The 13,133-nt window shown below is 38.5% G+C and overlaps 1 protein-coding gene across 5 annotated transcripts in view; it reads left to right on the forward strand.

Annotated features, from left to right (window-relative positions):
* The window catches only part of MRPL3 (mitochondrial ribosomal protein L3), a 31,683-nt gene extending 19,521 nt beyond the window's left edge, over positions 1-12,162 (forward strand). For 4 of the 5 annotated variants that reach the window (XM_075143264.1, XM_075143267.1, XM_075143268.1 and 1 more), the window contains 3 exons: positions 654-731; positions 1,811-1,888; positions 11,521-12,162. In XM_075143264.1, coding sequence (XP_074999365.1) covers positions 654-731; positions 1,811-1,888; positions 11,521-11,670 — 306 coding nt within the window. In that variant the 3' untranslated portion in view covers positions 11,671-12,162. Of the gene's footprint in view, positions 1-653; positions 732-1,810; positions 1,889-6,560; positions 6,624-11,520 lie in introns of all 5 variants that reach the window. The other variant, XM_075143269.1, reaches the window with a different exon arrangement.
* Positions 12,163-13,133: the final 971 nt, after the last annotated feature.

A 13,133-nucleotide genomic window follows, 5' to 3' on the forward strand; every position in this document is an offset into this window, starting at 1 on the left:
TAGAACTGAAAATTATTGCACTTATTCCTGTCTTTTCTTTTCCACCTTTGTTCTCCAGGCTATACCTAGCCAAACAAAATGGGATACAGAAACTAAGCAATAGCAGGGAATGTAATTAAAAATTCTATTCTTAAAAATACATAATTTAAAAAATCTGGTTTACATCAGTATAAAACTCACGGATTAGGGAGAGGGGAGAAGCTGCAGTGTATCTTAACTTTGGCAGCCTTCCAGGGCAGGACTGCACTGGAGCTCTGTGGTAGCATCCACACATAGTTTAGGGAAGTTTGCCAGTTGCTGCGGTCTGTGGTCTAGGTTTTAGAAAAAAACTTTTTCTTGTTTTTCACTAAGTGAAGATATGGCATGAGTGAAGATTTTGCTCTGAATCTAGACACCTATTAATTACCTATTAAGCAAAGCTAGAATCCCTTTGTCGATTCAACAATATTTATAGCAATTTTCTGACTGGGGTCAAGTATTTCAGATAACATACCTAACCTCCAGCAGGAGGTATTTAAAATGCTAATCAATATTAGATATTTTCAATATTAGATATTTTCAACATTGGAAATACCAGCATATTTTCTTTCCTGCTCTTCTTGAGTTTGTAGATGTACCTCTTGCAGTTACATGATTTTTTGTTTTTTATCTAGAAAGCTGCCAAAGTTTATCGTGGAAAGAAAATGCCTGGTAAAATGGGTAACATCTATAGGACATCTTTTGGATTAAAGGTGAGTTCTGAATGTACTAGAATGCGTATAAGGTGGTTGCATTGCCAAGCGATGGACTTAGCCATGTAGCCTTGTGTTGGTGTACTGTCTATCAGAATTGTCTGTTAGTTGGTGTACTGTCTGTTGGTGTTCTGTCAGAATCTAGACAGGAGCACCTTGAAGTACGCAAGCTGGAAAGACAAAAGCAGCAAACGTGTGCTCCTGTCTTCTTGTGGCTTACAAATAAGTTATCTGAACTTCCTTTGCATATGTGCAGTCCCTGGGGAGTGGGATTTCAGGTGATACCTTCACACCTGATGTGTTTTTCACTGTCCCCCTTGATTTCTGCCTTTGAAGTGGGAAAACAATCAGGCTTTTGGTGACCTTCAGTTAATGATTTCATGCCTATTCCACTTGTTCAAACCCAACCCAAGTCTGAGTTGTTTGAAGTCCTAACGTTGTTATGGTCCTTCACTTTCATGTGCAAAAAGGGGATTACAGTTTCTGTCTAGATTCTGATGTGTGCATAGCTGCAGCAGTTCCTGGGCTATTACAGCTACTATTCTCTGTCTCTGAAGGCAACCTCTGCAGTTTGCACAGAAAGCGTATTAGCCTCTAGTTTGCAAAAAAGTATGCTGCTGCTCTCTGCTAACTAAAACTAATTTTTTTTGTAACAGAAAATGTGTGTATTCAGTTGAGCACCTCACAGAATTAGGAAATTAACAAATGGTCGCAGTAACATTTTCATGAGCATATTTATTTTAATTTGTCATGTGTGATGTTTTTCAACAACTCTTGCTCTTAGAGGGAGAACAGACTTGGGAGCTTCTGTTGGTATGATGCTGAACAAAGGGCTGCCTTACCAAATATAGCCTGATCACAAGCCCTTTAAAACTGGTTAATAGACTTCTGCATTAGAAAGCTGTGCACAGAGTAGCGTGTGACTGAATTTTGTGGCAACTTTAGGCCTGTGCAGAACATTCTTCTTCCCCAGAGTACCACCTCCAGTTAATCAGTTAGTGCTTTGCTGGACTACTTTTTGTAAAACTGGGAATAGTCTCTAAAATGAGCTCAATTTCTGTTTTTTTTCTGTCTCCTAGGTGTGGAGGATCAACACAAAACATGACATTATTTACGTAAACGGATCTGTTCCAGGTCACACAAATTGTCTGGTGAAGGTATGTTTGCTAGTTTCAACTTACTGGTGTTAGTGACTCCTAAGCTCTCTCCAACTCTCTTCTTATAAGAGGAAAAACATTGATTGAATACAATCTTCTTTTCTTCAGAGTTCCATCTTGTACTATTGAATTAAAGGGCAGTAGGATCAGCTCTGTAAAAGAGAGTGATTAATAGGGGCAGTGGGTCACCGCTTAGTCTAAACGGCTCATTCTTAGCTTTGCACTGGGGTTGTGCACCCGTGTAGCAATGATAAACCAAGACAGTCCCTGTAGCCCTGTGGTAAGTGTCTCAGGGCTAGGTCCATCCCCTTTTAACACTAGCCTGAGTCAGTAGCATGGTGGTGAGATTTCCAGAATATTATTTAAGGGCTGTATTCATGAACAGAAATACACAGCAAGCACTGCTTTAAGGATTATTCAAAGCATTCCCATACACAGTAGCAGTTAGCTTTCCATGGAGCAGCTGAGGTACCAGAGGAGAGAGCTGGAGTTCGCAGTAATGATACGAGTTCCCTTTGCAATCAGTATAAATGGGTCAGTGTTATTTTCTGTGGTGTTCTACAGAATTAATTTAAAATTTTATAGAGATTGTTTTATGGAGATTGTTTCAAGATTTATGGAGGATTTCTATGAAAAACTGAAACAATGAAGAGTCTAATATGTGTTCTTACAATGTAAATAATCCACATCAAAGCAAGAAAAGTACTTTTAAGGATTATTTTCAAAATAGCCTTTTCTTTCTATTTAGGTATATTCTACACATGTGTAAGCACAAATTACTTGGAGGAAGTTGATTCCTTTCTGACTTAATAGGTTACAGGGTATCAAGCATCTTTATTATGAATGACTATATATACCTATATATCTGATATATAGTTTAAAATCCTCATAAGTATTGTAGGGATTTAAATGATCCAGTTCTTGAAAAGTTACAGAGTTCAGAAAGTTCAGGTGTTTTCAACTGGTTTATTTTGTTCTTGTCATATTTTACTATGGGCATCCAGTTTCTGTTACGTGTTTCCTAGTTGTGGAGCAGAACTCCACAGTTACGGGGCCTTAAGTAAAGCAATCGTAGCTTTCAAATAGGTGTTTTACACACAGAAAAATGAAGTTTGCTGTTGTGTTTCTCTCATTGGAAATAAGGCCTTTTTTAATGAGTGAGGTATCTCTAAACTGCTTTGGTTGTAATGTCCAGCCCAAGCCTGGAGAATACATTACACATTTCTCTCCCAAGACAGTGAAAATCAGCTAACAGATGTCCAGGTGAAGTAGTTTTCAGGATAACTTCTGCAAAATTACTGGGCATGACATCAGTAATATAGAATTAAGACTGTAGTTTGACTGGCTTTTCATCCGTATATCAGACTGAATGACCTTTTCTTCAACAGTGTTCTAAGTATTTTTTTCTAATCCTGAGCCATGAACCTGATTGCTATATATTAGTCTGAGGTTTAATTAAGTGTGAATTTGTTGTTGGATGTTATTTTTAAATTATAATGCATGTATACAAGCAAAATCAGTTGAAAAAATGAGTAACGTTTGATGCTCAGACTTTATTCTTTGATCTTAATAGTACTCTTAAGCAAGAGCTAATTGTTGCAAAAGGTTGTGCATCTTGTTCTCCTAGTCATGCTGTTAAAATCCACACTTACATGGTTCAGTGGCAACTGCATGTACACATCTCAGATGTTTTATCTGCAAGGATACATCGTTTTATGAAGCCATTGAGACTCTGAATACAGTATTTATTTCTACCAGCTCATAACTTCTATTCTAACTAGACTCAGTAAATTCATTTTTTGATTTTGGTTTTAAGTGAGCTAAGAAAACAAACATTTGTTAAACACCTGTAATATAAACTGTTTTTAAAAGCAAAGCTATGTGTGTTAATACCACACGTTCTTATGTACACTGTGAAGATCTAATTTAAACAAATCAATGTCCCCTTACTAATCAGACACAGCACACTTCCACTTGGAGAAGAACCTACTGGAAGTGTTGCATGCTTTCTCTCATGATTGGGTCATTTCTACCTGTTTCTTCCACCTTCTCTTTTTCTTTACTCAGACATTACTCTTGCCTAGGCTAGAAAGCATCCCCCTTACCACCTTGGATTTATGGTTTCTATTCTTGAAAACAGTCCTGCTGTTAGCTTGAAAAGATCCTTGAGGCAGCAGTACTGCCATAGTCAACACCCTTGTTAAAAGGAGACTGCTGGGCCAAGCCATTTGAGCATATGCAGTAAAACAACCGTGTTGACATCTGTGATGTGAAAAGGATAATGGGCTTTGATTGCTTTGGCAGTCTGCTGCTAACCGTTTAAGTGCTTGCCATGTCCAGGAGTAATTTCTGTTCAGTTCACTCACCATGGATGATGACTGGAGCTTCAGCCTAAGACCAGAAGTTAAAATGGCTCCATTATGGGTTTTTTTTTTTTTTCAAGTAAACTTAATCTGTCATTATTAACTAAGTGGCAGAAGGCACTTTTTTGACTGCTTTACTAAGTCTTGTACATGATGTCCACAAGGTGTAGAATCTGTATTAATTGTATTTGCAAGTTACCTGTGTGTGAAAATGTTTCAAGCCATAGCTACCTGCAATTTAGAAGTCCAAATATCTTCAAGTATGCATTTTGGCGTACACGTTTCAGAATTGCAGCTAATTCCATTATTAGAAATGAGGCTTGAGGATCCATGGGAAGAATGAGGGATTTCATCCCGTAGAGCTCTTTGATTAACATGATACAATATTTGAAAGATCTTGATCAAAGTGCTCCACTTTCAGACTTTCATGGCTTTTTAGTAATAAACAATTCTGTTTTGAGATGAAGGTACAGTAGTAGGTATTACTACAATTAGGAAATAGATTTTTAAAAATTGTTTCCACTCACATATTTGGTATTTGGACGGACTATGTAGTCAGCAAACAGTTCATTCCAATTCTTCGAGTTGGTGAATCCATTCTGGTTTTTTTCTTCCACAAGCCATAGAATTACATGTATTAATTAAAAAATCTTCCCTTGTATTTTCAACTACATCTCTGAAGAGTAGAGAAGGCTTTAATTAAAAAAGCATGCAAAGCAATACTACTTGGTATGTGTTCTCTGATTTCTGAGGATTTTTTCTCCATTTAATCTTGCTGCACTCATCTGTGGTGTTTTTAGCTTGTGTCTTATGCCTGCCTTTCAGGGTGTTTTCTTGTTTGCATGTACACTTCGACGTCCTATACATTGTTGTATATTTGTTTGGATCTGTAGTTGGGGAGAGAAATTATGGGATATTAGTGTTCACCATTACTGTTCGTTCCACTAAATACTTGCCTATAATTAGGTAGGACTAACGTCTAGGGGATGTGGATCCATCTGTCTTTGAGCTCAGAAAGTGAAATATCAGATAATACTTTTCTCTCATGTGTGCCTCTAAGAGGAGAGCATTGGTTTTCCATGCCCACTTTGTGTTGCTTGGTAACCATTAAAACCACAGTGCACCTTGAAGCATATGTTTATTTTGTATGTTATATATTTTTGGAAACTTAGTGCATCAGCACTGTATCCAGACTGAGATGAAGCACTTAAATTTTTCAAGTTTCATTTTCAGCAGAAAAAGTGCACAATAGTACGATTGATGGATTCCTGGTTTAATTAAAAATCAGTTTTCATTTGATATTGCACACTGAAGCATGCAGGTAAATAACTGACATAAGTAATGTTTCTAGCCAACTGGAAAACTAATCAAAAAAGCTTACTTTAGCATAGATTTCTTTCTCAATGACAAGGCCTAATAAAATCAAGAAACTTTAGCATGATGCTAGAATGTATGGAATTTTTCTGTTACAAGAGTAACATCGCAGAGTAAGCATCTGTAAATTATTGTGTTGTGCTTATCGAGATAGCCTGCCTCAGGTAATACCTGTTTGTCTTGGTATATCTTCTTAGATTACAAGGCCTAGAGTTACCGTCCATGGTGTTGATCCTCTAGAAAAAAAGCTAATAGTTTTTTCTTTTGGAAGCCTATGACTCTCAATTTCTCTCCCAAGCATATTATCGAAACGTTACCTCTTCTGTCATTCAAAAGAGAAGCACAAGACTAATTCCCTTTTTACATAAATGGAGGACATACTGTAATATGGCATATTATAATACAGATGTTATAGTTTATACCTGATAATGTTTTATACCTGTCCTAATTTTAAGGCACATGATTTTCTTAGGACATTCAATGTTGGTCACTTTGAATATATCAGTTCTAGCGAAGGCAAAAATTCTGGCAAATCTATGTAACCCATAGAGAAGTCTGTAGTAGTTTGCATCCTCCGTATTTTGTATCATGCCTGCCAATATTACTGTCTGTGTTTCTAGCTGCTGATGCCAGAGTTGGGTGTGCTGAGCTTAAATGAGGGACATGCAGGAATAGTGTCATGGCTTGACTTGTTTCGTGTTCCCTGTCTGTTACCTTGGGCCCCATGATAGAGTTGCGTGGAGGTTTTTTTGTTTGTGTTTCTGTTTTTTAGGGTTTTTTAAGGCAAAATAAGGCTGGTCAGAAATGGATATAGTTCTTGAATTCAATTTTCTGTCTAGTTTCAAAAATAGCACTGAAGCTGAGCTAGGTAATGTATAATACCTGAGGAGATAATTTCTAACATTCTGTATATTTAGACACATTTTCCTGTTTAGCAAACAACTTGCATTCTTTGCTGTGGTTGCGAACACAGCCTGAAGCCCTGTTAAACTGCAAATGTGAGTTGTGACTTAAGCATCAAGTTTTGATGCCTGTTTAAGACCATATTAAGTATTTCGTGCTGATAGATTTCTGAATTTGTATTTGTTTATACTACCTATTATGCTGTCAATATATGGGACATGCATATGTGTAGTTTATAAACTGTCTGCAAAAACCCTTTATGACTGTTCTAAAGATTTAGTGACAAAATCCCGACCAGCTCCAATTTCAGCTTTCTCTAGTATTTTTCTCAATAAAAAACTTCACAGAAAATATACGGTAGTATTTATACACTACTATATACACTATCTATTCACAGTATAGTGTACTATAATATATAGCAGTATTAATAGAGTGGTTAAGCAAGCCAAGTGTTTTATGTTATATTGAGTTATACAGTGAATGCTTCTATGGATTGTAATAACCAGTTGGGCTCTCAGCCCAATTCCTTCTATGGGCGAGAGCTAAATTCACAGGATTTTAGTAACACAGAGCATTAAAACTTATTCTTTTTTTTTTCTTTTTTTTCTTTTTTTTCTTTTTTCCCCCTTTTTTTCCTTTGGTTTCCTTTGGTTTCCTTTGGTTTCCTTTGGTTTCCTTTGGTTTCCTTTGGTTTCCTTTGGTTTCCTTTGGTTTCCTTTGGTGGTTTCCTTTGGTGGTTTCCTTTTCCCCCCTTTTCCCCCCTTTTCCCCCCTTTTCCCCCCTTTTCCCCCCTTTTCCCCCCTTTTCCCCCCTTTTCCCCCCTTTTCCCCCCTTTTCCCCCCCTTTTCCCCCCCTTTTCCCCCCCTTTTCCCCCCCTTTTCCCCCCCTTTTCCCCCCCTTTTCCCCCCCTTTCCCCCCCTTTCCCCCCCTTTTCCCCCCCTTTTCCCCCCCTTTTCCCCCCCTTTTCCCCCCTTTTCCCCCCTTTTCCCCCCTTTTCCCCCCTTTTCCCCCCTTTTCCCCCCTTTCCCCCCCTTTTCCCCCCCTTTTCCCCCCCTTTTCCCCCCCTTTTCCCCCCCTTTTCCCCCCCTTTTCCCCCCCTTTTCCCCCCCTTTTCCCCCCCTTTTCCCCCCCTTTTCCCCCCCTTTTCCCCCCCTTTTCCCCCCCTTTTCCCCCCCTTTTCCCCCCCTTTTCCCCCCTTTTCCCCCCTTTTCCCCCCCTTTTCCCCCCCTTTTCCCCCCCTTTTCCCCCCCTTTTCCCCCCCTTTTCCCCCCCTTTTCCCCCCCTTTTCCCCCCCTTTTCCCCCCCTTTTCCCCCCCTTTTCCCCCCCTTTTCCCCCCCTTTTCCCCCCCTTTTCCCCCCCTTTTCCCCCCCTTTTCCCCCCCTTTTCCCCCCCTTTTCCCCCCCTTTTCCCCCCCTTTTCCCCCCCTTTTCCCCCCCTTTTCCCCCCCTTCCTCCCCCTTCCTCCCCCTTCCTCCCCCTTCCTCCCCCTTCCTCCCCCTTCCTCCCCCTTCCTCCCCCTTCCTCCCCCTTCCTCCCCCTTCCTCCCCCTTCCTCCCCCTTCCTCCCCCTTCTCCCCCTTCCTTTCCCTTTCTTTCCTTTTTTTTTCCTTCCTTTTTTTTTCCTCCTTTTTTTTTTAAAATTAATATATTGAATGGGATCAGTGCTATCCATTGTGATCACATTGGATTTATATTGGCAGGAAACCTGCTTGTTCAAAGTTTAATAATCTCACGTCCAAGATTTTGAGTTGCAGATATTATTTTTTTCTTAGGGCCTAAAAGCAGTTATGAGGGAAGTTTGTATGTTAATTATTTGTGCAGCCTTACTGTAAAAGGTTACCAGAGCAATTGCTTATAATGCAGTTTCAGCATAGAATGTAAAAATATTTTGTGAACTGATTGGGAAGGAAGAAAGTGAAATGTTACTTGTTTTGTTTTCTTTGCTGTGAGGCATTGTTTTCATAGAATCATGGAATATCTCAAGTTGGAAGGGACCCATAAGGATCAAGTTTTGAAGCCGTGGGTTTTTGACTCTGAGGAATATGGTGAAAGACATTCGCTGGCAGTTTTTTCCTTTATTAGGGATGCTCTCAGAAGGTTAGTGGGAGAACAGGAAGAGCTGTGCTGGGTCACACTTCTTGTCTGTGTACACGCTTATACAGCCAAGTGTAACTGCTGCTGCATACCATTTAGCTCCCTTACAATGTTGTGAAATTACTGTGCAGGAATCTGAGGTAATACATACAGGAATCCTTTGGTATGCTGCATCCTTCATAAATGTAAAGGAAGTAACTCAGTAATTCTCTTGAGAAGACAGTTAAATCGTTCCATGTTTTAAGTTGCCAATAGGTACTTTCAGGCGTAAAATAAAATTGAGTTCTTCCTTTTCACAGGGATAATAATACCTGTCTAACAACTTTTGAAACTTAGAAGGGAGGAAGAGGCATGTTCGTTCAGTTTGGTAGTTATGCTCTAAGATGGTGCTTCAGGAGTAGAACTTAAATTGCATTTGAAAGCAGTGAATGTAGAAAAAGATTGAAAAAGAGCAGTGGTTTTCACCAGTCAAAAGGAATACTGTGTCAATTATACCAATCAAAAGAAAGAGCATATCAGAAGAAAGTAATTTTAACATCAGATGTGGCTTCTGGGATCTGTCAGGCTTCTGAGGAGTTTGGAAGGGGCAAAATGAAACAGTATTGTACTTCTCTGAAAGCAACAATGGTCTGTTGAAAATGTTTCGTAAGAATCTACTTTAAGAATTCTCCTTATCACACAAGAGGCATTATCTGCAAAATGCCACTTGACATTAATATGTAAAATGCTGAACAGAAATCTTACATTTATTTAGATAAACTAATACAGGACAAAGATTAGGCTGTTGGCTTTGCCTTTGGTTAAGAGCAGATGTCTTACTCCTAAGTCCTATGATAAGAAATTGTTTTAAGAAAAGGAAAAAAATTTAAATTCCTTTCACTTTCCAGTCCAAGAGTGCCCGTAATGACACAGCCTGCATGTAACAGCACGTATTATTTCATTATGAGAATAATCCAAAATAACAAAAAAGTAGACATGAAAAACATTTTAATAAGACACATATGAAATAAGTAAGTTATCAGAAATAAAATCATTTATTCTCATCTTCCTAATATTATTGTAACTCATGTGGAGACCATGGGGGTTTTTGCTGTTGACAAAGAAGGCTTATGATGTGTAATAGGATTAGGGAGTAAAAGAGAAAGGGGCAAGGGAAATAATAGATAACTGGTGAAGTTATTAAAACATGTTTTCATATAGAAAAAGAAACAACAGCAATGTATGGAAGGGGAAGGATGACTTCTCAGCCACAGCAGTTCAGATGGCACTGTTGAAGCTATCTGACTGTGTTTCCTCTGAACTCACTGCTGCTGGAACTGTTGCAGCAAGGATCTTTGGACTTGGACCTCAGCCTGGTTTACTCCATGTAGATATGTAATGAAAATTGCTGTCTGTTCAGACTATAGGTACTTCAGTAGTTATGCATGGCAGTTTACAAGTGAATAGAGAACACTTTTAATAGGGAGGTGTCCGGTAGAAGAGGAGTGATCTACTCAAAAAGCTAAGTAGCCATCCTAACCGATACAACATGTGCAGCCCTTTGCCCCCACATTCTTAGCAAAAGGTTTTCTTTTGTTTATCAAGCCTGCAGTCAGAAAACTGTTGGAATTTCCTTGGGGGGGGGAACCAAACAGTTTTTCAGAAGCTGAAGTTTAAGTCAAATTTATTGTGCACTTCATCTGCAGGAATCCTCATGGACTTTGGGAAAGGCTCAAGTAATAGCAGATATGAATCTGGTAAATATAGTGATGTCAGAACAGAACTGTCAGTGGGCATAAAATTGTTTTATTTAATTTCTGGTATAAATTACAATTGTCTTATGTGAGTTTTTTGTCCAACCAAGTAAGAATAAGCTTCCTGTTCTTTAAAACCCCACCAAAAAATTAAGAGGAAGAGCTTATCTTCTCTATATTAAAATTTTGTCTAATCTATTTGTACTTTTTTTTTTCAAATCCTGTTGAGTATAGTGGCTGAAAGGGATTATTACAGCTCAGGAGGAAGATCATATATAACAATATAGAAATGAAGAATTTCATTTTAACTAAAATTTCCTCGCTTGAGAATTTGTAGCTCTTTTTTTGTTCAGAGATACCAGCTTTCTATCTTCTATGGCAGACAAACTGATTTTTGCTGATAATGCTAGCTACTAATTTTCTTCAGAGATTGGAGTTTCAGGGGCTAGATTTTAAATCTTTCCACATGTAGAGAGGTCAGTAAGGGAAAGTTATTTCTCTGTAGCACTACAGTTCTTGGAAACTAACTTTCTTAAAGCCTCATGTTCTACAAACTTGGGTACTGATTCCTGGGTGAAGAATTCTAGATGCTTAACGCTGCAGTCACTGAATAGCTGTGCAGTAGCCGAGGGACTGAGTACAGCACATGCACATATCTTTGCAAAATTAATTGCCATAATTAGTTTGTATCGTAAATACAAAAGCATGTCTTGGTTGTTGAAGAGGTGATTACACTGCATAAGATAACTTGATATGTCATGTAGGAAAGTACTGTGGGTTATAAACAGTTTAAACAAGCCATACTTACACACTTCTATTTTAATAATGTTTTAAAATATTGAGCAATGAATTCATGAGAGTAGGTCTTGATTCTCTCACAGTGTGATACAAGTGATAAATTCTCTTTGTTTTTTTTGTTTTGTTTTGCTGGTTTTTTCAAAAAACTCCTTAATGACTGGTACAAAATGTTAAATTCAATAGCTGGGGTTGATATTAAAGTAACTGATGATTATACATGGAATTCTTCAGATAAACAAGTGTAACGTGAATGCTGTTAGGTTTTTTTCTTATGCGTGCACGGTGATTTCTTTAATTTCTAATGTATCACTGTCTGAAAGTCTTCTGGAAGATTTATTAACCCCACTCTTCCCCCTCCTGCTTTTTAGGTCAAAGATAGCAAATTGCCTACTTACAAGGACTGCAATAAAAACCCTCCATTCCCTACGTTTTTTGCTGATGGAGATGAAAAACTACCAGAAGACTTGTACGATGATGAGATTTTCCAGTTCACAGATCCATCTGTCACATATGCATAATGTTCTGCGCATCTTTGAAAAAACACAATTTTGTTATTTTCACGAACTTTGCAACAGTGTATAAGAGTAAAGCTATGAATTGCAGTCTGGCCAACTGACTTGAACACTTCAGATATTGCCATTTTGGTCAGGTAATAAGATTTACCACTGTCAATTTCAAGCCTGTCTTTAAAGCAGCGGGTGAGTCTGAGGGGCAGGTTGTAAAGCGCACCAAACAGGTTGTCTACAGTGATCTTTTGTCCTCTGTCAGAGGCTGTGAAAAGTTATGCATTGTTGAAAAACTGTTGTTTGGAAGATGATTCCATTTAATTTTCTGAATGCTACCAAACTTTCCGTTTCTCTTTTGTGGAAAGTGTTCTGGCCAACTCTGATAATCAAAAAAATTTTCAAATCTGCTTTGGCATCTGGGGGGATGGATAAATCAGATGTGAGTCAAATTTCATGAAGAGTAATCCAAAATAAAACAGGAAAATGCATTGCTCTGTAGCAGCATGAGCTTGTTTTGTTTCCTTCTTTTCACCAGAGCTCTTTCTCTCCTTTTGCTTTAATGTTGTGTTGAGTTTAATGTACCAGATACCCAACAAATTTTCTAGAGGAAAAATAGTGCCAACCACGGTCTGTCCCTTCAGAGAGTTCTGGCAGTGTGTACAGTGAGGGGGTGTTCGGATGGGAAGTGTTCAGTAACAAAGCAGCACTAAGACTGCAGTGGCCACCTGTTTGTCGCCTTCGGTGACAGCTTGTTCCGAACTTCACAGAGGATCCCTTGCATGATCTCTGCAGAAATATCTCTGCATTCACTGTTGTCTCTGTATTGGATTCTTATGCTGTTACAGGAGAGCTATTACAAGGACAACAGGCCAAATGTGAAGGATTTGTCTTTATGATAATGCTTATTTTTCTTCTACCCCACCTTGCAGTAATAGCTGGAATCAATACACTCATTTTATTTTTCATCTTGCATAATTTACTATTTAGTAAAAAAAAAAAAGTCTGATCTTTTGAACACTGTAAAGCCTCTCACATACAGAAGCAAGTACCTGCATAACTGTCAGTGCCATCTGAGCGCTTACTCACAAGCCCTGCAGTAGTTCCAGAATTTGCATATACTAAGCTACTGTTAATACTGTGGCAGTGCTGTCTACTCATCTTTGCAGCTTCATCACAAGATATCAAATATCTAAAGTAAATATGAGATTTCTAAAGACCTTACTAATACTATCCAATTTAAAAGGTGATATCCTTGTCGTTATGGTGTCTCTCAGTCAGTGAAGGTGTTTTGAATTTTTTTGTAATAGCTTGAAGAAACCACATGCCATCTTAAAGAGGCTGTACATAGCTACTGGCTTGTAGTAGACTGGGAGAGATCATTAGAGACTGTGGTACAGAAATGTGAACTGGTAAATATCTACATTGAGTATCCTCTTAGCTGGATTTAGTTGAATTAAAAAATTCAAACGCTGATT

This window comes from Calonectris borealis, chromosome 2, assembly GCF_964195595.1.
Source record: "Calonectris borealis chromosome 2, bCalBor7.hap1.2, whole genome shotgun sequence".
Lineage (NCBI taxonomy): Eukaryota > Metazoa > Chordata > Aves > Procellariiformes > Procellariidae > Calonectris > Calonectris borealis.